Source organism: Anser anser, assembly GCF_964211835.1.
Source record: "Anser anser genome assembly, chromosome: 6".
Lineage (NCBI taxonomy): Eukaryota > Metazoa > Chordata > Aves > Anseriformes > Anatidae > Anser > Anser anser.
Window position 1 is genome coordinate 21813696 of NC_139726.1, and position 27787 is coordinate 21841482.

General features: G+C 34.6%; 1 protein-coding gene across 5 annotated transcripts in view; it reads right to left on the bottom strand.

Moving 5' to 3' along the window:
• LOC310901904 (neurabin-1-like) overlaps positions 1–27787 on the bottom strand; it is a 52196-nt gene that overhangs the window by 1511 nt on the left and 22898 nt on the right. For 2 of the 5 annotated variants that reach the window (XM_083842502.1, XM_083842501.1), the window contains 11 exons: positions 26271–26324; positions 23285–23514; positions 21070–21166; positions 20800–20989; positions 19831–19982; positions 17631–17964; positions 13966–14050; positions 12821–12892; positions 12064–12259; positions 6548–6664; positions 1746–1934 (listed from right to left, as the gene is read on the bottom strand). In XM_083842502.1, coding sequence (XP_083698628.1) covers positions 1746–1934; positions 6548–6664; positions 12064–12259; positions 12821–12892; positions 13966–14050; positions 17631–17964; positions 19831–19982; positions 20800–20989; positions 21070–21166; positions 23285–23514; positions 26271–26324 — 1716 coding nt within the window. The remainder of the gene's footprint in view (positions 1–1745; positions 1935–6547; positions 6665–12063; positions 12260–12820; positions 12893–13965; positions 14051–17630; positions 17965–19830; positions 19983–20799; positions 20990–21069; positions 21167–23284; positions 23515–26270; positions 26325–27787) is intronic. The other 3 variants (XM_083842503.1, XM_083842504.1, XM_083842505.1) reach the window with 3 other exon arrangements.

Consider the following 27787-nt stretch of genomic DNA (forward strand, 5'->3'; position numbering starts at 1 on the left):
GGCTTAAGTCCTCAAGGGCACTGTGAATTATCATTTTGAAAACAAGATGAGTAAGGAAAAGAAGGCCTACTCTTGTGTGGTTGTGAAATAACAGCTTCTCATTGCATTTTACAAACATGTAGAGAGCTGAGAGTTTCCAACAAATAGAATAAGGAAGGGAAAATTCAGTAACTATTCTTTAACTTCTGTGAAGCCACCTTTTCTTTTTTTTTTTTTTGACTAGGTATGCTGCTGAACTCCTATCAGCCAGCTGTGCTTTTTGTTTGATTGTTCATTAGTCTGTTGTTTGTTTTGTTTTTACTGCTTGAGAAAAATCCAATCCATGAAAGCTGATTCTAGGAAGTTCATGTTTCTTTTAAAGTTGCATAGCATAATTACAGATTAAGGAAAAATAAATAATAATAATAATAAAAAATAAAGCATCTTAGTAAATAAGCACATCTCCATTAATGACTCTTGAGGACATTAATACTGCTAAGTCCAAACCAAGTATTGACCTAAAAGAAAAAATGAGTGGTCTTTCCTCCCCCTCTGTACTATTAGAATTGTGATTATTAACACCAATTAGTCTTCAACAAAAAGCAAATGATGTTTATAAACACCTGGTATACTAATACTGCACTCCTTACTGTGGGATTTCTTTTGTTTAGCTCATCCTCCATGCAAGGGTTCCTGTTCTTTTTGTATACATCTTCTATCATCTGTCTACATTTTAAGTAAACTTAAGTTCAATTGCCCTAAAAGTATTAAGGATTTTAAGGTGTATTATTAAAAAGTGTATTCAGTAAGTAGACAATGCACTTTGATTTTTGATCAGCAGATGGCAGTATCTGATTCCAAGTGACAGGCAGCACTTTCACACTTCGTAACTCCTAATGACATAAATTGTAAAGATAAGTATCAACGTCCCAAATTCCCTAATTAGATATTCATTTGACAGACCAATAACAGGTGGTTCCTCTGTATCCAAGGACATTTGTTTACAAAATACAGGACAACTAGTGGTGTAAGTCTATTCTAAAAAATACAGGTGCCATTTTAGTGACCGAAATTCGACATTTTTTTCTCCGTAACACACTCAGAACCTACTCTTGATCATTAACAATAGTTTGTCTTATGCCAGAATAGGCCAGTGAACTTCATTTTATTTAAGCAGGTTGCCTGTCCAAAATGCAGTCTGACAATCTACTGAGAAAGGAAAACCTCAAGTATTTTCTAGCATTGTAAGGGACACATACCATGCTGATTCCAGAAGCAAAATGACTAGAAAAAGCTCAAAGGAAAGATTTAGATTTTTTTTCCCCAGCAGACGTGAAAATTAAAAATGTTTAAAAGGTCATCAAATACAGATTTTGCTTTCCCATTTGAAGAAGAGCTATGAAAGAAACATAGATTTCTAAAATTAGATCCTGCAGTTCTATGCATTTGACTTGGCTGGATCTTGTTTTGATATGATTTTATGCTGAGATTGATTACATATGTATCAAGCCCTGTTGAATTATACTGACTTCGATTTCCTTAAGATGCAAACAAGGAAGATACAGTTAATATTTTTCTAATGAAAACCAGCTTATCTTTAATTATACGATCAATTATTAAATTCTCATCTAACTGTACAGTCTCCAAGTATTTCAAAAGCAAAATACCCTTAAAAATCATAAAAACAGACTCTGTGATTAAAAAAAAAATCTGAATATGCAGTGAAAATTATACAGATACAAGTCTATCCTGGGATATTCACATACCTTTAACTTCTCACTGTCGAGTTGCATTAACTGCTGGCCATCTATGTTCATAGCTGTGAACTCCGTAATATACTGCTCCATGTTCATTCCCATTAGCCAGTGGCATACTTGCTGGGTGGTCCATTCAGAAATAGGTCTGTTGTGCCATTGATTTTGTTTTCCTGTTGTTGTAAATTCATCATCTAATGCCTAGCCAATTGAGAAAAGACACTGTAAGCAATATTTTACTTGTGCTGGATTCTAGTTGTCAATTGAATCTGGGTAACAAAATGCATTTTTAAACACACTCTAGATCCACAAGTACTTAAAGTTCTTGAGATCACAGTTTATAGTCAATTTGCCTAGGAGTTTGCTATAAACAAAAAGGACACTACGGCAACACTCAACACAAAGTAAGTCTGAAATAGAAAACAAACTTTTTTTTCTAATAAATTACATCTTCATGAAAACTGTTCTCAAAAAATAGCAAAATATATGATTAAATTTGATGTATCCAAACAACAAACAAGCTTCCTCAATCAGTCAGTCAGATGAGGTAGCTCAATCCTAATATTAGATACTGCCTTACACAGTGTCAAGAAGAATCGAGTAGCACTTCAGCTGTATTATCGATTATTGTTATTAAGGAAATTCAAAATAAAAGTGATTCTAGTGTTCAAGAAATCTGCCAACAGTTCTAGGTATAGTTTTACTAAATTTGTTGCATTCCTCAGAAGCAAGGACAGTTTATTCTTTCATCTGATCCCATTGTGTCAACAATTTAAGGGGTCTGCCCAGTAGAAGGCCTTTTGAGAAGACCTTGTAGCTTTCCACTAATACTACACTTCTCCAGCTCACAGAGCTTTTGAAGCTCCCAGCTTCAATTTCAGTTGGCTTCTAAGGGGAGAAAGGTAGTGCTGTTAGTCCTGAAGCTCTCTATTACTTCATCACAAAAGAAAAGATACATAAAACAGAGTTTAATATCCCTACAGAAGAAATTCTAGTGTGAGACTTGAATTGGAGTAACATCAGAGTTGAAGTGTTATTAACTATCCAAAATGATCTCTCACTAGCTCATGAGTGAGTACAGGCTGCATTAAGAGTTGTGGACTGCTCCATTAGGCAGCTTCCACAAGTTATCAAATGTATTTGTAGAACACCTGAAAGTATGCCCACGTTTTCCAGTGAGCCTTACACATCATTTGTAAACAGGAAACATGGAAATAAGCATCTTTCTACTAAGAGATTTGAGATGTGACCCTGTAGGTTTCAGGTGAACAGCTAACTACAGCTTTAAAATCGGAGGGATGTCACAAAATCCAGCTCCCTTGGAGAGTTGATTGAATATAACAAAATAATTCCAGCAATTACATGAAAGATGGTGAGACTTAGGTCTGTCACGTGGTCTGACCATACAGTAAAATGGATCTGAGAGCGCAAAATGGCACATACATCTCACTACGTACAAATACATTTTTAAATTTCAGGTGGATCAGAGGGCTGCACATAATTAGAAACACTTTTGCTTTCTGTGGTCTGTGAAACAAAGGAGAGTGGTTATATTAGGAGGTAGTGCAGATACAAAGGAACAAATTCGTAAAGCAGAACAGTTTATGCTGAAGTCCTAATATCTATACTACATGCATTCCAAAGGTTTTATTTATTTATTTATTTTTACTTCAGAATAGCTCTAATCTGGTCTCACAGATTCAATGGCCGCTAGTAGTTGAAATGCATTGGGAACATTGTAGAAGCACCTCTGATTTGATCTCCAAGGTGAAGCGAAGTAAGGCAAGTGGGGACAAATCAGGAGATTTGCTTCAAAACTGAACTCCTAATCCTAATTAAAATGCTAATGTAGACATAACAGATGTGGACACATTGGCCTTCCTGACGTGCAAAAGAAGAACAGCAATTTTTACAAAACATTCAAGGACTTTAAAGAAGGTTTTGCTTGAAGTGTTCTGTACAGCACTTTTGTCATGAAAACTGGGGCACAGCTAGTTTTCTACCCAAGCTACCAAGCTTGTGGTACTTGGCACAGAGAAAGAAGATTCACTGTATAAACAGTGTACAACAGGGTGTACAAGAGGAATTTGAAAATGTCCATTTACTTTAAATCATGATGTTGTGGTAACTTCTGTCTCATACTAGCAAGTGATTGTGAAAATACACAAAAACTAGAAAATTTTTACACTTCACGTTTGACCTGTACCTGAGTATTGTGTGGTCTATCAGCAGCAAGAAAGTACTAAAATATTGCCAAAGTTTTTATCTGCAAAAGATAAAAATTGTATATACACTGAAAAATGTTTTAAATGTTTTATTCCTGTTGGAATTCACTCAGTAACTTAAAATTTTATTTACTCTGTGCTAGCCATGCAATTTCACTTCTGTAATTTCAGAGTATCAGTACTCAAAGGTCTATTCCTGTTAAACAAGGAGGCCCAGATTCATCCCTTTCACCAGGTGAATGCGGTCCCCTACAGAATGCAGGGGGAGCGCTCTGTATCAGATCCTTCATGCAGCACGGTTTGGAGCAGCGAGCAGCCTTTACCCACAGAGGAGTTCTCCAGACTATGCTAGTTCCAGCTAGGCTTTCAGCCTAACAGTTGCTAGCAAAGTCCTCTTTATTTCATGTTAGTAAAGACACAGCACTAACACAATTAAAAGCTGTACCAAAACCTCAAATCTGCATTAAAACACTTAGACATCTCCTCAGAGAAACGAGGGAGAAAAGGAGACATTTAATCCTGTATAATTTGATTTTTTCCCTACTGCACAAGGGAAAAGCACAGTTGTAACTTTTTAGGAATACAAACAGGAATATGAAAAGTATGGAAGAATAAGATGAAGAATATTGATTTTTTGAGTAAAGCTTATTGGTCATTAACTAACACCTCTACATTTCTGCCCCCTGCCAAATTGTTTCCCTTCCAGAGCTCATGAACACACACACGCAAGATGAACCTCAAATTCTGAAAGCAGAACTAAAACTACTTGTGAGGAATGGAAGCATGAGAGAACAGAGTGCTCCCTGCATAAAAATATTGGTCATTCAGAAGGCAAGTAAGGCCAGACACACTCAAGGCTCTAAAGACAAGAATATACAAACCAAGAAAAAAACAAATGCCATCTCACCATTTAAGAGATAAAAAACTTTAGAAGTGTAAGAGGGGTTACCAGCTAGCTTGCTAAACAACTGTGAGTTGAGGTGTCTTTGCTCTAACTAGCTGGCTGCTAACAGCCTAACTCTCACCACCACTCAGTCACTTCCCCAAACTGCTGACAGCATCTGCTCAGCAGAGGCAGATTCTTCACTGCTGCTCTCCTCCATTTCTAGCCTTTTAACAATTCCAAGATCTGTAGGGCAGCATGCAGTAGCCTGTTCATCTGAAAGCAGAGGTTGCTACACTGGCATGATCCCTGTTGGATATTTAGGAATCCATCCAAACAACATGCACCAGGTAGAAATTCTACCTGTGAATGGCTTAAGTTAAAGATTTGAAAAATCCGAAGTTGATATAAGATTGGTTACTTTTTTTCCCCTTCTAAACTTCAGTGTACTGTACTACTACTACTAAAACAAAACAAAACAAACTCTTTTGCTTTGCACACATTGCCTTTCCAAAAGGGAAACCAGCTCATTATTATGCTCAGAAGCAACACTGATAATCACTACAGTTACTGAAAAGATGGAAAAAAAACCACCTTCCATTGCTCATATGCGTAAGCTACATACATACTAGAGACAAGACTAGAATCAAACTCATCTGTGACAAAAAAAAAGGCTTAATTGCCACTTCACACATGCATAGACATAACTTTTGATGGGGTTTGTGATCCACAAGTTTATTGAAAGTTGTAACACTGATCAGTAACAGCATTCATGAAGATATTCAGCTTTGTTAAGATCTTATAATTTATATTGCTTTAAAGTTTTAGAAACATATTCCATCCGCTAACCTCAAAAAATTGCAGGAAACACTTGAAATGATGGTATGTATTAACTGGGGTTACCCCAGTTTTCATTAGAAATGACTGTCATCACCAAAAAATCAGTAAGAAACTTGTAAACTAGTTCTATAATTTCAATGCCCCAGATTTTTGTTAGTGGCTGCATATTTATAGTATTACTTGTAACATGTAGAAAGTTAGAACAGTCTTACCAGAATATTTACGATTTTCACCAAACCCTTGTTTAAGATAGCTAGTAACAACCTCTCTCATTTATTAACCACCTTATTTTTTTTTTTCCTTCAAACATTATCACTATCAATTTTGGCTAGCTTTGTAACTCATTTCTGGAAGATGACTATATTCAGCTTTTAACAACACCTAGTCTATAAGGCGTTTAATTTATAAAGATAGCTATCAGTAAAACACTGAGTGAGGAAATATATGAGAATGTTACCTAAGTGTTGATTTCAGGTTTCAGCTGTAGGCAAGGAGTTAGTTCTCCACAAACCTGCACTGATGTCAGGGCAAGGTCAAAAACGCTGCAGTTTTCATTCACCCAGGAAGTTACTTAAAATTTGTGGAACAGAATTGTTTTATACTTAAAATTGAAATCTGCAATTTGATCATTCAGAGTTCATTCCATTTTTTGCAGTACAATGAGGATAAGAACACAAAGCCTAATACGGCATCTTCCAGTCCATGCCCTTAGTTCAATAATGGCTTAGGATTCTTTACTGTGTTCTTCAATATTAAAATATGGAAAGAACCATCAAGTTTCATGTTAAACAATTCTGGTTCTATTAAACATGCTGTAGGGTGAACAACAACATAAACAAGACACATATACACACTTTGAAACTCACCTCATTTGAAGAGAAGGTTAAAGTGTGTGAACGACCTGACAGATTTGGTTCTGTCACTAACCCTGAAAGTTCACAACTTGGCTTGCTATGGTATGTATCATCTATGACAATTCTACTCTGCAAACAAGTGGAAATAACGTTTTATTAACTCACTCCTTGGAAAAGCAGATCACAAGGTGATATCCTAGTAATTGTGATTTTTGGAAAATAAATACTATGACTCAGTCATTATCTGTAGATCACACGTGAAATGTACTCACTGCATCCACCTTCAGACGAGTTTTTGTTAAACTTCTGAATTCAAAAATACAACAACAAATTTAATGCAATGTCCCCAATAAGAGCACCTTGTATAGAGAATCAGTCATAACCTGAAGTTATATAAAAGTTCACAAGGAAATACACACAGTTACATTTTCAGTAGGCATACCACACTCAGGGAGAAGCAATTTAAGATTTAGTTAGTGGAATTAATTCATGGTGAGTTTGTATTCAAGTGAAACCTAATGAGCACCATGAACATGCTTCAGAAGGTGCTGTTCTGAATGAGAAAGAAGTTCTAACTGTTTATGGTCATTAAGATTTAGATTTCATATTTGCCCACTGTAATGGGCAGTGGAACAAACACCCTGTCTTTGCCCGACATACAATGACAATTGGAGTAGCAAGGAACTTTTGGCAGTTTACAGATCAAGGTTTAAATTGGTTCATGAACAGAGAATGCAGAGCTTGCCTAAGGACAGAATCTATAAGCTTCCCCTGAACTTTAAATTCTGATTTAAGATACTGTATTGTGTTGCTGTTCATTTTAACAGCTTCAATTTTGAGGTGTCTGCATTTGAGACACAGGTTCACATAATCTGAAAATTACCTTGATATGCAAACTACTATATAGATGTAAAATATCTTTAGAAGTATTTTTATAGTAGATTGTTTCAAGCTATATTAAATCTTCAGAGTTAAAATACTAAGTATTGTAAAACACTTTAAAGCTGAACATTTTTAAAAGTTAAACAATTACTCAGATGTCTTTACTGTAAATCTACAGCAATTATGCAGCTTGACAATCTACATAAATTATTTTCAAAATAGGAAATACTTCAGAAAAAGATTTTAACAAGTATCACCTTTTTATAATGGAGTAAAATTACAATTAAAACAGTTAAAATGTACGCAACAGTAAAATTCAGGTTAGAAATGCAACCAATGTAAGAACTATCCCATTGAAAGAATGTAAAAATCTTCATGGCCTTTACCATTTACATTCAGTTATCACACTTAGTCTCTGTTTAAAGACTGCATCTATATGCCTTGGCATCTAATTGCAGCAGGCTCTGTGTTCAAACTCTGCCAGCAGCCACTTGTCGTATGGCCTCAGGCAGGTCATCGGACCAGCCTGGGACTCCAGCTGAAGGCTATGAAAAAAACGGATGCTACACCTGAAAACTTCACAACAGGTTTGGTGAGAAAATCCTTCTAAAGAAAACTAACTCATGTTTTGCAGAATGTTTTCTGATTTGACTGACTCCATCTCCAACCCAGATCCTGACCTCTACCTTATTTTTCTTTAATGACTGAAAAATTATTTTGCCAAAAGCACGCCACATACTTTTACTGTCTTAAAATGTATTTCTCAATACTGGTCTTTGCTGCCTACATAGAGTAAGCAATTATTTATCTTTACTTTTGAAGTCTCTAATCAACTATACTTTGTGAAGGTGCCATACCATATCTTTATATGCATACATAATCTGAGATCCCAGGTAAAGTTGATTTTTTAGTTGAAAGTTTTTTTAGTTGATTTTCTGTCAGTAACTTATGCTCCTATAAAAGGAACTGTTTTTGCAATTGTCTTCATTAACCACCTCTGTATTTGTGTTCTGATTTCAGTTTAACCTTAATTCTGAATTTTCTAGATTATTCTATTTTTGTTTTGGGGGTGGTCACTTGATCTTTTCTCTATATTACCCTAAATTACCGGTACGCACTTCCACTCATAAAACAAACAAACAACCACCACAAACAAAACCAAACTAAAACACAATTTGAATTTTCCTGCTATCTTTTCATCAAGAGTGGTATTCTACATGACTGAAAAATGGTGTTTGCTATCTCTTTTAATTTATCTGCTGTATAGATTATTTCATTAATTACAGTAACTAATGTAATTAAAATCTAATAATGTAAATAAAATCTAATTACATCAGTTCTATATGTGAAGAGTATTACCAGAAACAAGAGAATATTTTGTCCATCAAGCTGTTCTCAACTAATTTCAATGAGAAAAAGCTACTATGGAACTTTTCTTTTAACTTCCCTCAGAACTTCCTTGCAGAGCAATTGGGAAAAATTCAGAAACAAAACTGTAATATTAGAACCTAAACATTTAATGAGAACAGAGAAAAAATGATGAAGAAAATATAACCAGAATAAAGTATCTCAGCACCAGTTGTAATGTTTTCTCCTCCTCTGCCCCTATTTAGCTTAAACAAGTAATTTTCTTTTAAGGTTTTAGAGCCAGTTGCAAAGATTTTTGATTCTCAAAGAGAATTTGGACAGAGGAAGTTTTGCAGGTCCTAACCCCAAGATACTGGGATATAAATAATTTACTCCACAGAGTTCTTCATTGCTACAGAACCAAAACACTGCATACTAATTTACGGAAGATAAGTAATGCTCTGGAAGAGTAAAGAATGTGAACAGAATATACGTATTGGTACTGAATCAAAGAACGGGATGAAATCAAGGGGCAGATTATGTACAGGGATTTAAGAAGCGTGTAATTTAGAAATCTTGTGAAGCTAAATGGTGCGCCATCAGATCACAGGATTTTAGTTTCTTCTACATTTCACAAGCAACAAGAAGTCGATTCGTTATTTCACAAAACTGTTTTTCAGACTAACTTTAGCATCATTTTAACAAAACAAAATCCTCCTAAATGCAGAAATTTTAAAAGACAAATTCCACAAACAGGAAACTTAAAAATATAATTGCAGTCCTTACACCAGCAACATTAAAACGCTAATACAGAAATTAGACACAATGCCAAAGACTTTATGGCATTAGAGATTTTTACATAACAAAATCTTAATCTTGGGGTTTCTACTTCTACCAGTTCTTTAAAAAGTGCTTTCACCTGATTATGTGTGATACTATGGACATCAAAGCAGAAAACATTAATATCAATAAAAGGCATATTCTTTCCTTAAATTCTACAAAGATGATTTTGTCCCTACTGTTGTCTTAGTAAAAAAAACTCATTGCTGAGTGCTCAGGCAGATTTCTTTCTCAGTTTTAAAGTCTTTCCACAGGGAGGTTAACCAGCCAAAACCTTGGTATTGTAGTGCAAACAACACTCAAAAGCAGGTTGAGAGCTACAAAGACAAGTCATTCCAAGCAGTATCTATATTACCAGCTTTTCGAACAAGCTCTCACATGTTGCAAAGTACAAACAACCTGATGTCGGAGAAACTGATTATGATTTTAGGATCAATTAATATATGAGATATCTGTTCTTTAACAGGGTCAGCTTTCTATCATCTTACAAAGCAGACATATAGCTCAAGACTACTATATTACTGCAGCTGCTGGTTTGCAACTGGCGCTAAGGAAAAGAAAATAGCAGTGAGCAGCAATTACATACTGGAGCATGAGAAGGAAGCAAAAAATAAAATAGTAGGCAAGAAACTAGCTGGAAGGTTTAAATGATAATGGATGATTTGGATAAAGTATACAGAGATGAGGAAGAAAAGGGTATTAATTAAGGGCAATGTGGAAAGGAAGAAAAAGGACCCAATCCAGTAAGATCTATATTTTCTGAGTGTGAACAAAAGTGCCGATGTAAATACTTTAAAGGGTACTTAAAGTAGAAATGCAGCAGTGGGATTTTTATGATGCTTTGCACAATTACTTGAATCAGACAGAAAGGAGAAATGAAGAAAAGGAGGAATGAAGAGGTGAAGAATGATCTCCTCTGAGCCAATGACTCTTTGAAAGCTAAACCTCAAGAGATGCGTTCTGTGTAGATAAACATCCAGTTAGCTTTGCTACAGCCTATTAAGAAATCCCCTTCAACATGAATCTTCCTATACCAACATATTTGGCTTATTTATGGAAGCATCTTTTTGCCATTACATGCTTCAAAAGAAGCAAACAATGCAGGAACTGTAAATACCCAAGTCACATGCCTATACACACACTGAACAGTGTACTGTAAAGGACAATTCTACTTCAGGGATTAAGAAGTTCCTACTCTTAAGTTCCTACACGATAGCAAGGTACTGTGTGGTTCTAAAATGACTTTTTATATTTTTTTGCAGAGTCATACACTATGTAGCCATACAGCTTAATCCTCCGACAGCCACTGTAAATTCACACTAAGAAAACAGATGGTAATTTTAAAAGCATATTCTAACAGTATTCTAGTGCACTCAGCATCTGGACATGAAAGGCCAACTTGTTATCTGCCATCTATGTGAAACATCAGCCACTTCACAAACTACGGCCCGGCAAGTTTCTCTTCTAGATTTGTATCTCATTTCTCTATAACAACACATAGAAAGAGGAAAAAGTTAAAGAGTATTTTAGATAACCAGAGTGAATAAGAAGTGTGAAACTTAAGAATAAACTTAGTTTGTGAGGTTACTCAGATAATTATAATTTTGAATCTGACAAAATTCAAAGGAAATAAGAATAAAGGTAACTCAGTAAGACTGTGTCTTCAGTTTTAACAAAATATTTTGACAGCACACACACTGTTTGCAGGCATTTCTTCATGTAAATTTTAATTCTAATACTGCCAACAGGTAAACAAAGCTACAAAACTGGGACGTTATTGAAGGTTTCAGTAAACTTTTCACCGAAGTAGCTTTTCTTCCAAATAGTTTAAACTATAAAAACGCGATCTTTATGGTTACAGACTGAACTGTTAAGTCTCACTCTTAAAATCTGGTAAAAGGGCATTAACTTAAGAGAGTGTGTTCTATAGCTGTTCCTCTCAGGTTTCAATACTTTAGAAAAAGGATGCTCTCTTCATCCACCTGTCTGGTACTCAATCCTGACACACCAGTATGGTAAAAACTGATTGACCAACTGCCTGGGGAGCTGGCCTCTACTTAAGTACACTTCCTCCAAGTATTACACTGTTTTCTCATGTTTACAGGGTAAACAGATTTGGCTTTTAAAATTACACTTTGTGGTAAATTACACTGTCCTAAAGCTAGCATCACTTTTAGCACTATAAAGCCCGTTATTAAACCTGTCCTGTGATCATTCCTTAGAAGCCTACTTCAGCGTGAACTGCCTCCACTGATGCTTGAATGGTAAGAAATGGGAATACTGACACAGTCTCTGCTTGTGAGAGCTGTAAAGTCTCAAGCTTCTGCAGCCATGTTTGTAAGAGGTGATGTCATTTAGGTGTAAGTCACCAAGCTTCCACATATTAAGTAAGCACTTACAATTTCACTTTGTCAAGATGCAACAGTTAAATATTCAAAGCACAAATTAGTCATCTTTACCTTGCTTCTGTTCTTCTCTTGACCATGTTCGCAACTGTCCTGTCCACTCTGAGGAAAGTGCAGACTACTACTAGAAATCTGAGGCTCCTTGTGACTGTCTCCAAACCACGAGAAAGGCATACAAGTAGGAACAGGAGAATCTGAATCTGATGCAGATAGATTGTTGCCAGAGTCATCCAACAGTTCTCGAGAACCTCTGAAATCAGTAGATTGAATTGTTTTTAAATTGTTTAAAACAAACAAACAAACAAAAAAACACAAAACAGCAGCAACACATAATACTCATTTGCACCTGTTTCACAGCATTGTTGATATTTAAAATAAAAACTGATACTTACCTTAGAGTATCCATGCAAAATAATTTGATTATTAACACAAATTTAAGAGGTTTTGCAATATTTCACAAAATGACAGTTCCAAATATTTGCCAATTTAATGTACTTAACATTCATTTTCTTAGGTAAAATATTAAAAAGTCTCACAAGTCACTTCAAAATGTGCTCTGCTTTACTCTTTTCTCTCTGGTTTACTCTGCTTTACTGATTCCTCTGTACTACTCCATTTATTTTTCTTATTTCATGAAATTAGAAGCTCATCTCCACATTGTTATATTAATTTTCACAGATGTTGCCACTGTTGTACTTGAACGTACTTTAAGGTCAAACACTAATGACAATTTCAAAGAAATCCTTGGGTTAAAAATTTTAGAAGTGTTGCATGTATTTATTAAACAAAGATAACAAAACAAAACAAATACCTGCTATCCAGCGAACCTCTTAGATTTTCTTTTTCTTGTTTCTTGCCCTTGCCCCCAGATTTCCGCAATCCACTAAAGTGGAAAACACAGTTTTTATATAGGGTTTACATTTACATAGTGTAACATTTTTATCAGCGAGCAAGTTTTTTCAGTTTTCACAGTAACCAGAAGCCACATTTGTGTTGCTACACAGAACTTGATTTTGTAGATTATGCAAGCAATTAAAAAGTATTGTCATTCAAATTTTATCTAAAAATCACATTAGAATTCTGAAAATTCCTTTCAAAAAAACACAAATAACTACGATAAATATAGAAAATGCCAAAGAAACTTAACACCCAGTGGATACAACCAAGAGGAAGAACACAATTTTATTGCTCTGTGCATATGTAGAGTGACTTGAACTAAGTTATTACCTTGACTCCATATGTGTGTGTAATAAGTCATTTTTATGAGCTATATTATGATTTATTTGTTGTAGTACTAATCTCAGTCTTTTTATGTTAACTGTCTTCAACAAGCTTTCCAACTGGTTCAGAAGGAGCATGACTTGTAAAATTTAGCAATTCTTCTCACAAATCCCCAGAGTTCGGTCATGACATAAAATGCAGCTTGCTCTTTTGTTTTAACCTGTTCCCGTTCTCATAAACTAAATGAAATTCAAAAATTCACTCATCATTGCTGCCTGCTTCCAAGGAGCATAGAGTAAGCAGCTACTGTAGACAAACCCTATGTAACGACACCTTTATTGTAGAAGGAATCAAGGCAAGACAGGCATCTATTTCAGACTGTAAAGCCAGCAGGACATAGCATTGAAGTCTCCAAAAACATTTTGGCATGAAACTACACATGGATTTGCAAATTTAAGAATAAAACACCATTAACTCCTAGAGAAATCCTGTATTCGGATGAAAACTGAAAAAGCACAAGAAATTCTTTGAGGGAAAAAATATAGATAAATAAAATGAAAGCATGTTAGAAACATGAATGTAACACTATAGTTTCAAGATGAAAACACTCTGTCCAATAATGTTGCTATCAAGCAGCATTACAGGATTTTCTCAGCAGTTTGTATTCAGAAAACATGATATTCTCCAAAAGCAACACTGAAAACCATTTATTTCCAAATGCGCACAAAATCTTACCCAAAATCTGGAAATCGCCTCTTGGACTTCCCTGATGATGTCCCTTCACTTGTTTCTGTTTTGTCTTCATTTTTCTTTTCTTCTGCTTTTCAGAGAGGGGTAAAAAAAATGTTATTCTAAAAGTACTTGCAAGTTTCACATACTTATGAAGATGCTTCTAACTAAGAAAGATCCTAAAACCTGAGTAACAAAGTGTTTACAGCATTTAATTGTCCTTTATTATGCTTCAGTGTTATAAGATATTCCTTTTGCATTTTTCCCCCTCACCCTGGTTTAGTAGCTTGTCCAGGCTAGCTCCTTGGAACTTGAGCTATGTATGCGTGCTGCTAGCTACAGAAAGCATACCTGACCAGCACAATAGCCAGAACCTGGAGAGCAGACAGATCCTAACAAGCTGAGTTTCTTGGAAATAGTATGCTAGCTGTGCATATTGTAAAGAGATAATCATGACTTTGAAGCTCCTCCAAGACCGTGGTATTTACAGAACTGGAATACAACCTATTAGGATCTAATTTTTCACCAGAGGGAGCAGGTTCAGTTCTAACTACTCAATTATTAAGTGAAATGAAATGACAAACTTAAGTGTAATACTACCTCCTCCCATGGATTTTGACAGATTATTGCAAGTCCTGAATGTACTTCCTTCTAAACTCTCAGATTACTAGATTTTTTTTAAACTGACATTTTTCATAATTTTGCTGCCTATGAAAAAGATACAGTATAGTTTTTGTGAGACAATGTAAGTTTTACGCTCTGTCTTCTATTAAAAAAACACAACTAAAAAAAACAACATGAAAAATGTAGAAAGTAATGCATGTATATGCCTTCCTGGGTCATAAAAATTAAAAAAAATAGGTCTCCTACACAAAATCGGTAGCAACTTCTCTTCACCCCCAACAGCTTTAAGGTTACCCTAAAGTTTGCATGCTGAATGGCCATTTTTTTTTTCTTTCTTTCCTTTTTTTTTTTTTTGCTTATCTATTCAATAGTTTCTTATCAACAACAGAACTTTCTCTATTTAGTTAACCTCTCTCTAAACGTGTGACATCCAAAAATTTATAAATGCCAGTTAGATTTTTCCTGTCAACTTCAATATAAAAACAGAAGAATGAATCTGTAAAATGTTTTTATATTGAACATGTGTATCCACTACTCTCTCCAGAGGTAATATTTTAAGAAAAGAGGTAATTTCTAAAGTGAAATACAATAGGTTAAAATACAGACTGATATATAAACGGAGGAGAAGATAATAGAAAGGGTTATTTCAATGAAACATTAGGTAGACATTTTAATAGTGTTAGAAAGCAACAATCTTGCAGAAAGTAGCATTTAGTGTCATTTTACGTACAAAGAACTTTCAATACTAATCCTCATCCCTGATGTACTGCATTAATTAGCTTTTCCAGGGACTCTGCCAATTTTGAGAAAATGTTTACAATGCCTTGGCCATCACAATTAAATTTATACCCCATGAATACACATAATTATGGTTAAGTAGAAAAGAAAGCCAAATCACATATATCACGTACATACTTTGAGAAGACTTCTTTTTTTAAAAAAAAACACAACAGAAGCTAGCACAGAGACTACTTCTAATTAAGACTTTACAGAGGTATAGAATAAGGAAAGTATAACAGATCTTGTTGTTATTAAAAGAAACGGCATTTATTCAAGGTATTAAAAGAAAAGTTTGCCTGAGCTGTATTGAAAAGACAGCAATTTAGAGTCAATCTGAGAGCAATTTTAGAGTCAAAAGACTGCATTTATAACCTGTCTTAGCTGACTAAAGTAAAACGTAAAGCATTTTAAATGTTATCTGATCCCTTTTTCAATTATTTATGACAGAAAAGCCAAATATTTCTATCAAATAGTGGTGAGTAGTGACTAAGCTGATCATAGCCCTTTCATCTCTTCCTAGTGAGAAACAAGAGGACAAGATGAACAATGCAGTAATTCCCACAAAGTTGAAAATCAAATGTAGACATCAGGATCATATCTGGAAATGCAAAGCCAACATTGAATTTTTCTGGGAACTGGAAATCAGTCAAACCTACTATCAGAGACATTGCCACTTATGATGCTAGTGTTTTGCAGAAATACGCTAGGACCTTCATTGATTATCCCCAGTCTGTGACTGAGCTCACCTCTTGCTTATGTCAAAGCAACCATTTAGAGTCTAGATTTACAGGTTTGACCTGTCTCATATCTATTCCTTTCTGTAACTGTTTAATTGAAATAGCATTTATTCCATAGGCACCTTTTAGATAAGACTTCAAAAATGTGAAGCTGTCTGTCTTCTTGAAATACCAAAATACACTTAAAAAGGAACTTTCAGTTACAATCTGTGAAACACTTTGCTTTCCTTTGCTCATGTAATAAATATGTAATGCACCTGCTATGCAATCACGACTGCTCACCCTATAAGAAAAACAGACCTTTTTCCTAAAGCAGTGTACATAAAAATACATGTTTGTAGATTGTTTAAATTTGTATTTTAGTTTGGGCTATTCTGATATTTGAAATTTTCAGAGTGATAATCAGAAAACAATACAAATACTAGTCAAGATTCTTGAATACCTTTAAGAAATGAGGCTTAAAGCAAGTATTCTAAGCATACGACCCAGATAAAGAATTTCAGTAGCCAAAGCAATAAAAGTGTTCCCATGAAAAAATGAGACAGAGAATTTATTTAAACTTGAAGAGTTCATTAATGCCGGGCTAATATTTTCTGGAGATTTAAATATTCAAAACAATATTACTTTCTGTCTATATGAAGAATAGTACACTGATGTTGCTTGATAAATATGTATATATAAATAGACTAAAAAATAAATTCTAAACCTTAGTGAAAATGTGGGAAACTTTTGAGATCTGAATGGACGCCAGTCAGAACATCTTTCCAAGCATGACAGGAATAAGTCTTAAACCAGATTTCCAGACATTTGAGGGGTTTTGCTCCCAGCATTTTTCATCAATGTATATTTGACTCAGTAGAGCTATTGACTATTCTCTCACAAACATCTTTTCAAACACAGATGACATTACTTCTCTAGTGTCTTGGCAGAGAGGTCAGGTATGTGGCTCCATTTCCAAAGCTGCTATTTGCTATCAACTGATATTCTTCTCAAGGAAGAGGAACTGACTAGACAGCAAATGCAAGCCACAGTAAACAAATTCATACTGCAGGTAGAGCTGACAACAGAAAATTATCAGCTTTATGTCCACATTGGAGGGCTTAAGCATGACATTACTTGTAAGCAAGCACAGTTTTAACTTCAAAGGTGTTCAAAACTTGCAAATTGTGTCCTCAAGGCCCTGGTTTGTTTCATTTTTACAAATCCTCTGGGTTTGAGTCCTATACGGGGGAGACTGCCATTTATAATTATTGTCATTAGCACTTTTTCCTCTTTTGAGCCATTTTAAGCACTTTGCTCATTTCATTACATCTAACGCCAACTCACCTAAAAATATAATGCAATGCACTTGTATACATTTTTGCTAACTTCAGACTTTCCTGAAGAGCTAACAGTTGGTTTCAAAATCAGGTAATTAGTAGTCAGTTCCTTTTCTAGCAAAGTATCTTATTGTTTAACAATCATTTATATCTAAAACCATAATATTTTAACTCCAACGGATTAAAATGATAATAAAACTTCAGATCTTACCCCTGGTCTCTTTTCCTTTCCCTTTTGCTTCTCTTTGCTTAGTATTCTTGGTATACCCTTGAGGAGAATTTGGAGCCATCTCTTCAGGAGGAGGTGAATGAGTGGTGGTTGTGTTGTTTTCGTTGTTTGGTTTGTGTACTGGAGAAGAGTGTGTGGAAGCAGAAGGGCTTGACTCTAATGGACTTTCTGTGCTTTCTCTTCGTTCAGGCTTTTCACTTTTTCGATTTATGTCATCCAAGTGGGGCAGAGTTAATTTTTCACTTATTTCTAAGGTCTGTGTTATGTATGCAGCAGAAGCTTCTCTGTTGAGAATAGGATCTTCTGAATCCTCATCCTTCAACAAATTTAAAAGTCATTTTATAAGCATGACATATAAATCATTTAAAATCTGATCTTTTACCAGGATGTAAGGATGTGCTGTGTTACACGCAAACTTGCTCAGTTCAGAAAATACCAAACAGTTAAAATTTTAACTTAATTATGTGCACATATAATCTAAATCACACAAAGCTGATTTTACAGGCTTTCCCTTGTCCAGCCCTATATAGAATCATATAGCTCTTGCTCATCCTAATTAATCATCATCATCTGGACAACTTAGAAAAATTCTGGTAAATCTTGGCTATTCCAATTAAATGCAACCACTTTTTAAAATCGTTTCAGACCAAGTAGTTCAATCTTCTACCTCTGAGACAGGCTTTCTGTTACATAACTCATTTCTTCAACTGTTTTCTCCCCTCACGTCTTTCATCAAAAATCACATTTCTTGTTTTCACATTAAAAACTCTACAAGACTGCATATGCTCGTGAACCAGTATCTTTTTTTTTTTTTAACTTATCTTTTTCTTGCTCTGCTAAAGAAAAATAATTGCTGATGTCCAGAATCTAGTTCAAATAGAATTTCACGGGCTATAACACCCGACATGAGGATAAGGATTTAATCATGATAGTAATACATACTGTTGATAGACTTGTCATGGAACAGGGCCATATTAAGGAAGAACACAGATATGGACCTTAACATCAGCTTACATCAGAGAAAATTAGAATAGAAGCATACCACAAGTTAATTTTACTGTTTTTCTATACTGCTACCAGAAAAATGAACAGGAAAAAAAATACAGCTAGAGATCTTAAAAGCTATCAATGATATATTCACTGGTATATCATAATACCAACTTGTATCCTAGAACAAGGTTTATGAATTCTAACTCGCAGCTTTCTCAAATAGAGTTAGACTGCTGCTATATATTTTCATGAAAATACGAAGACAATAAAATCAAGTATCAAACGCTCATGAAATTGCAAAAAAATTTCCCAAGTTTAAATTAAACAAAGGAGTCAAAAAAAAAAAAAAAGGCTATGTTGAAAGTTAAGTAATGCACAAGATTTAAACTAGCTAATTTCCAGGGAATTCCACCTCTAGAACAGGGAACAAGGTGTACGTGGACATATGGAGAGGAGCACAGCACAGATACAGTGAAACTGAGAAGCATTCAATAGGAAGTCTACTCGGATGCCTTTTTCCTCATACTGCTAAGAAAAGCTCTGGGAACTCTGGAATTTAAAGATAGGCTAATTATGATCCTGCAGCCACTTATCTGAAGTCATTAATCAAGATTTTTTTTTTTCCTCTACAACTACCTCAACTCAGTTGATCGAAGTTATAGTATTCTGTAACGGAAAGATGCAAGAAGGATGACACCACCAATGCAAACTTCTCAGACAAGTTCTAAATCCATGCAGTTATGAATAAAAAAAACATGCTGAGAATAGTCAACCGTTGTACAAGTATGAATAGAAACAGGGGAAGAAGGTAACTACTGTTAGATTGCATCATTGGCAATATAAGTCTAGACAGAAGTGCAACAAATGGGCTAGAACATTTTACTGCTATGTTTTGTTGTAGACAAGTGATTATTTATGGAATAATGAAGCATTTCAGAAATGCTTAGTTTTTGAAGAATATTGGTAACTAACTCATTTCAGATGAAGAAATTACAAGATAGATAAGCTTGTTCCACATGCTTATGATTGCATTTGTGAACCTGAATAGGGCTTTCCACTTGGTACAGCATAAAAATCTGATGCTTTGGCACAATCTGAATGAAGCATGGGCAACACTTAAAATTGTGAATACAGATAAAACTGAATACACATTCAGGCTTTTGAACGCCAAATTATTTACTCATAACGGTACCTGTAGATTTGCAGCCTGTTGTCCAGCACCAAGAGATTCTTTCAGCTTTGATCGAGAAGGTGGCTGGCGTTTTACTTTCAAAGCAAGCTGAGCTTTTGCTTTGTGGGCACTGGTGTCTAACCTGGGAGTATCCCCAACAAAAGCATCAAAATCTGCAACAAATATGTACTCCTTTAAAAAAATATTAGGTGAGTTCTCCAACCCACATTCCATAAGAATATTCAGATGCTAAATCAGAATTATTCCACCAGCTAATCATTACTATATGACAATCCTGTTTATACGATACTACAATATTTCAACATATATTGATAACAACTGCTAATTTGAATTAAATTTCCACCCAATTTCTTCTTTTTCTTTATCTAATAAAGAAAAAAAAGATTTGTATTATGGCTTGAATACTCATTTTGATTCTCAAATTGATGAGAATTTTTTATGCCCAAAATACACTTTCCTATCTTTATTCTTTAAGACAGAGATCCTTTATGAAGTCCATGAGCATCAACCATGTCCTTTTAAAAGATAACTTCTCACGTGAACCACCACCTGATACTTGATAACATGCTGGCATAATATCACTGTAAGACTTAAAAATATATAAATAAATCATAACAAGTTTTGGTGTAAATCACAGTTTAAGGTGAATGTGACTTCAGCTGATGTATCTCAAGTGCTTTAGTCTCATTAATGTTATTGATTTTGCTAATACAGAACCTGAGGAAAAGTAAAGATAGCCACGTCCCCATCTATCTCCTTCCCCACAGCATTTAAGAAATACTGAAAACGGTGAGGAACTTAAAACAAAAATATCCATACTGTCTCAGGCCAACCATTTATCTAGCGGGTAAGAAATAACGCTTAACTAAAAAAAAAAAAAAAAAGGAAAAAAAAGGAAAAAAAATGCCACACACATTAACGCTTTCTAACTTTAGTAAAAAGCAAATCAAAGATCCTATACCTACTTACCAGAAATTAACATCTCTGAAGAATTTAGTCTTTCCTCTACTGATTCTGTTTCTTTTTCATTTTCTTCTCTTATCTTTGACTGCTCATTATACTGGCCTGCATTTTGACAGACATCTTCCAATAAACTGCCACCTCCAAACATATATGGCATTCTTTCATATACTTTTAGTTTATTTTCAAGCTCTGTAATCTGCAAGAATTAATATTTAGAAGCAAGATAGAAATAAACTTTTGCATTCTCAGGTAGTTCTAAATATAATACTGCGTTACCTTTTCCTGATGTATTTTCAGCTGTTCTGCATACTTCTGATCTCTCTCTTCAAGTACCCTTGAATGATCCTCCTCTTTCTTCATAAATTCCATTTCTCTGGTGAAAGAAATACATATATATATGAAACACTAATATGCAGAAATATAGAAAAATATAGAAAATATACACAGTTGTAGTTACTAAAAAGCTTTCTGTTAGTAAGCATTTAGAAAAATCAATCTGCAATGTGTAACTGTTACTCATTAATCTTGTAATGTCACAAAACAGTCCATGTATTTATATTTATGTTCTTCGGTAAAAAAAATATCAATTATGATGCTGTAATTTACTCTGGGCTGAAAGAAGGATGTATTACAACACCTTTTAAAAGTTTCATCGATTTCTCTACCTTTAAAAAGTTGCAAGCAAATTGTGTATACATTTAAAATATCAAACATATACAGAACTCTAATCATTAGATCTTATTCACTTCCACGAAGATACACACATACTGCTTATTGCTGTGAAAATAGTCTTTTGCTTCCATAAGCTATGGTAGATTTTTTTTGTAAAAGAAAATAATATTTTAAGTTTCTACTTATTTCATCCTAAAGAAATTGCAATGATAGGTTTTACAGAACAATGGAACAATGATTACCAGAAGGAAATAAAAACAAAAATAAAGGCTACTTTTTCCTGCAAGGTAGACAGAATAATGTACAAAAAGATAAAACAGGCGTAGAACATCTAAACAACATGCAGAAGCTTCAAGGACAGTCAGAGTAGTAACGGGAATTCACTGAACAGCAAGGAAATGAAAACTAGCTTGTTAGCACTTTTGAACTTCCATGTGTATAAGCTTGAGAGGAGAGTAGAAAGGAGACCAAATAGCATAAAATGCACTGTAGAAAGTAATGGTTCTGGATGTGGACGACAGAGCAGAAAATCCCAACTGTCTCTAAAAGTAAGTAGCAAGTAGAGAAATTGGGACTGGAGAATTATATATTTACTGTAATAACTAAAAGCAACAGTAGCCTTCTGTATTATCAAGATGCTTCTGTAAGTATTTTGCCATTAACTCATTTAGATAAGAGCAAAGAAGGTAAAACAAGTAGACAACTGCATGACACAGTATTCAAGTCTTACATTAGTGCATCTAATAAGAAACAGTATCTCTACCTAAAAAAAAAAACTGTTAGTGGATTGAAGACACTGCTATCATGATGCGATTTTGAGGAGTTAGACAGATATTCCAAACTCCTGTTTTTTTGCAGAATTCTGTTTTCTGCCCCCACAAAACATAGCTCCTTGCTAAGATGGAATCACAAGTATCTGGCTCTTACCTAAACAACTTGCTGGACTTAGTAATATTTTTTTTTGATAATTTAAACACACAAAATCTATCAGAATATTTTTAAAGGGACAGTACCAGATAGTACACTGAGTAATAAAAAGGCCTTCATTAAGGAGTACTAACCATAAACCCACGCACATACAGTTTTAATAGCTTGCTTGGGGAAGAGAGAAATATATTTTTAGGGTGGTATCCCAAAGTCTTGTTCTGAGACTATCCCTTGCTCTTCCTGGTTTCCTCTCTCACATATGGTCTCAACTTTTCAACAAATGAAGACACTGTTGTACAGAATTAAGCAGCAAACAAAATCAAGTCAACTTATGTCCCATAATTCAGTATAGTGAGACAGAAGTCCAAGGAGAAATATACTATCAGAATTCACACTGTTAAAGCTATTAAAAAAATAAAAAATCACAAGCATGGTAATTGCTAAAATCACGAATACTAGGTCACAGGACAGTAACAAAAAATCATTTTATATCCTTTGACGCCTACCCTGTCTGTAACATTAAGGTTGGTCAAAGCTAGATGAGAGTGTTTTCACAAACAGTAAAAGGTACCGCCAAGAATTTCATGTCAAATTTCAACATAGTCCTATCAAAAGTACAGATGCATTACAGTTTCTCAACTAGGTTCTTTTAAGAATTTGTTATTAAAGTATATTTTTTTCTAAGTTTAAAATCTAAAGCAGCAGCAAAATTTCTGAAGAACCTTTCCAGAAGTTGACTTAAGGTATGGAAGAATTCAGCGTGTACAGGCCACTGCTTCCCTAAACTCTGTCAAATGAAAAAGAGTGTGTTAAGCAAATCACAACTCTACATATTGTTGTCAATTTTTCCCCCATAATGTGCAAAATACACAAGCAAGAAATAGTTACTTACTTCTGTTGGTAATCTTTGAGCAATTTCTTGGCCTTGTTATATTTCTTTTCAAGGGCATCATATTGTTCTTGAGTTTCTTTAAGATGCTCATTCACCGTTTTGCATAAACTCTGAGCTTCCAACCAGTAAGTCTCTAACTTTTTAATTTTCTCTTTGTTTTCCTCTAGGTTTTGCTGAAGTTGGGTTCGATTTAATTTCCATTCAGCTTTTTCTGCTTCAACAATTTTTAACTGAAAAGATTAAGATGTAAGAAATTAATGTTAACTAAACGATGAAATAAAAAGGATGTTTAGTAGAGAATAGCTAAAAACAATTACATACTTATCAGTAATATTAAAACAAGACACCGAACTTTTAAAGAAATTGTATCAACTCTTCCAACCCTTGCTAATACAAGTATGTTTTAGAACTCAATCTCGGGTCTTTTATTACTTCCTTATTAGCATTGCTTCCTTTTAAAAGAGAAAAAATGAATAAAATCTTTATTGTCTCTTACATTGACTTGTTGAATATCTCACCATCTCTAAATACCTCTGGAGAGACCTATTTTGACACAGTAGTGAGCCAGTCTTTGCTTACTGCTAACCTTTCAATTTGCCTTAGACTGTGTACTTATAAACAGCTTTTAAGCCAAAGAAAGCAAATCTGTTCACAGGGATGCCACCAATCATATAAAGAAAATATACAGAAATTATAGCATTTTTTTCTGCTAAAGAAACAGGCAGGATTATCTGATTAAGATAGCTTTTTCCTCCTCTTTACTATTTGCTGATATAAGCTTCCAAGACACTGTAATGGAAATATATGGAGTTGGAATGAAAGGATTCCTTAAACTCTCTCAAAGCACAGGAGCACAAAATTAAAAGGAAGACTGGATTCCACATACGTGTTTCTTCTAGTTAACTTTAGCAAGTGTGACAGTTAAACATTGTGTTCTTTTTTAAAATATTACAGGAAGTTTTGTCTCTTTGGTTTAAAAACACCCTAGTCATGTTGAAACTTTACAATTTAAAAGAACAGCAGTTTGTTAAAAAAACAAACAAACAAAAGAACAATAAACACAAACAAACAACAAAAAATATGCTGATTAGACTACCTAGGGTTATCCGACTGCTAGCTAAGGAAGCCTCTACCTTGTAGCGGTGTCCTCTGCACACAAAATAAATTCATTTACCGTTAATAGGTGGATTGTTCTGCAGAAAACTGCAAGCATCCAAAATTCTCTAAACTCTCCAGAACAGTTCCTTCCGAACAGAGATTCCGCACGTCAAAATGCCATTTCTGTAAGTATGCTAACTTGAATTATGATAAATAGTGCTTTTTAAAAATCTGTTTTTGGAAGTAATGCAGGCATTGAAATTAAATTTTGTTATGGCTTTTAGTACTGAACCTCACAGTTTTCTTGTATTTGTAATACAAGAAATTGTAATATTGCAATCCCAAGAAAATTGTAATATGGCAATCCCAACGGTGAGAATCATAACTTTCCCCCCAAAATGCTTTTTAGCAGTGAATATGCTCTTCTATGTATTTGAAAATATATTTCTTAGATTATATTGGACATAAAGACCTAAACATCTCAGCTTGCAGACATTTTCATTTTCTACCTTCAAAGGCAAATGAAATTACAGAATTTTAGCGCGTATAAAGACAAGTTCCCTGTGCTACTACTTCGTTACCAACAGCTTGTTTAATAAAGCTAATGAGAACAGTAGGTCTTTCCTGGTACTTTAGTAAAACAGGGAGACAAGGTCTTCCTAACAAGTTATGATATACTCACGGATTGCTTTCCTGAAGCTAATGAACAAGAAAAATAACCATTCCCTCAACAAAGGAAAGAGATGGGTCCCCTTCGGACTAACGGCAGTCACGTTATAACATGCTATGTTAACCTATGTGAAGTTCTCTGGGCCTTCGAGCAATGAGCAGGCAGGACGCTGCCTAGTTTGTCCATGCCTCCTCCTTAGGGAACACTACATACACTTAAGAAATCCCTGCTTTTGAAACTAGTTAAGATCACCTGCTGATGGAACAGAGATGTTGAAAGGACCAAGAATTTCTCGAATTACAAAAATGAGGCAATAAGTTGTATTAACACCAACATTTTTATCAGTTTTAGCAATCCAGTGGGTCAAACGTCAATAAAACTGCAAGAAAGAGCACTGTCAGAAAGCAAAATTAGAACTACCATAAGAAAACAAAGAAGTTATAGCTGCCTTGCCTCTTTATATCTGGAGCTCTAAATGTTTGCAATGTGCAGGAAAAACCACAATAGATACTGTTATCCAAAATTATTGCAGTCTCAAGCATTATCCCTTCCCTGTCTCCTGCTGCCCTCTCCCAACATGCTGTTACTTGTCTTATGGGTACATGTTTCTTGTCAAGGGAACATGGAAGGGAAATGAATAAAAGCAGCTGCACATCAACAGCAAATATTTCTAGAGAAAGGCCATGCACAGATCTCCATCAGTGAAAAAGGTGGCAAAATGAACAAGAAATGCTTTCTCAGATAAGCCAGAAGTGTTGAACTAATCCTCACTGAAGAAAAAGCTGGAAGAAATTCTCTCCCCAAAGCTGGTCAGAAACTTGAGGGAGGGAAAGAAGGTAATAGAAATAGCTTTCTGGTAACAAAGTTAGGCACTGTCTGCCAAACCTATACCCAGGTAAGTTCTCTCCACTAAAAATGTTCTTGTATTTGTTTGGGAACTTGTTTCATATTGCACTCAGCTTAATGCAGTTTTACTTTAAGCCATAATACTGAAGCGTTCATTTTATAATGGCACTTTTTTTTCTCTCTTCCCCTCATTTAAGTATAGCTCTTCAGCTCAGAAATGCTTCTCGCTTAACACAGAGTACTTACACCCTAAGGCCTAAAACAGATTGCTGTCTTCTGCATTCAGCTTACTCCAGGTAAAATTAGCAGTTAGAAATTGTAACAATAATTAAAAATATCAATAATTAAATAATAAATTATTTGAAAACTTACCTTCTCCTTCAATTGGTTCACTTCAGCTACTGTTACTGCATGTTTTAGTTGTAGCTGAAATAAACAAAAAGAAATTCATAAGAGTACACACAAAACTGCACTCATAATGTTAATTTTTAGTATTTGTCTGATCTCATTCTTCCTCAAACCATTTTCATAGTAGCATGAAGTCAACTTAATTATTTGTCAATTACAGGAGAAGCAATCATGAGCTTTTATTTTAAATAAATAAATATGAGTTAAACTACATGATCACCAAGAGTTAAAAATAGTTGTTTTCTATACATTAAGAAAAGTGAGGAGGTTAAAATAATGTTTCAACATGCCAGGAAAATGAAATGGCAGAAATGCACTTATGAGGGCAACTTACATATAGAATCAAGTAAAACTCTAAAGGTATTAAATATTTTGTTACTTATCAGCACTTACAAATAAATGTATTGGCTTTGTTTTAAAATCAAGCTTTGAACTTCGCAACACAAATCTTCACAGGATTATTATAGATGGATAAAGGCTACATCTAAGCCAAACGTAAAGATTATTGTTAACATATCTCAAGAAATCAGCATGGATACAAGTGCAAAAGCACTTTTTTTTTTTTTGACAAATAACAGCTATTTCTTGTATTTTACTTTCCATCTGTAACCCTGTTTTTTTGTTTGTTTTTATTTTTTTTGGTAAGGCATAGTGCTCTGAACAAACATTAAAATAAATGAATCCATGACTTAATATCCTTTATTTAGATTATGTTAGTAACAGTGCGATAATGGTTCTAGCTGGGAATCTAATTGTATCCCAAGTAAATATGTCACTTTTAAAGATGCCATACCCTATTGCTATGCAATCCATCCAAGAAAATGTAGATGTTCTCTAGTGATCGATAGTCTGAAATTTCAAATTCCTCAACATCATCATCAATATTACCAAGAGAGCAAACTTAAGGAGGTCTGCAAATATTGATTGTTTATAAAAATAAGTACGCACAAATAGCATCTGAAAGTTCCAAGCTAAGACTAAACAGTTTCTTTGCAGTATATTTTTCTCCTCCAGAGTGAAAATGACAGGGACTTAAACCTACCAAAAAACCACAGGCCCCTACATGCCAAACAATACACCAGTTAAATCCCAGACTAAACTCCACAGCCCTGAATAAGACAAATATGCTCCTTTATAAACACAGGGAAAAGGGAAACTGATTTTCCAATTGTGTCAAGTTGGGACTCCAAAATGCAAAATCCAATGGCTCAAAGAAAAACATCGTATCTATTTAATGCTATGTTCAGACACCACAACAAGGAGTGAGGTGGTCTTGGGATCTAACTCCTGTTACAAGAGGTTTTTTTTTTTTTTTTTTTTGGGGGGGGGTGGTGGTAGAGGTTTTTGTTGTTTAATTTAAATCAAAGGATCATTTAATATATGTATGTATAGGGAAGTTGGGATCAGAAAGTTACAGAAGACCTACATTTCGAAGGATATTTACAAGAGATACTTATTGGTGTTTAGTAGGAAAACAAACA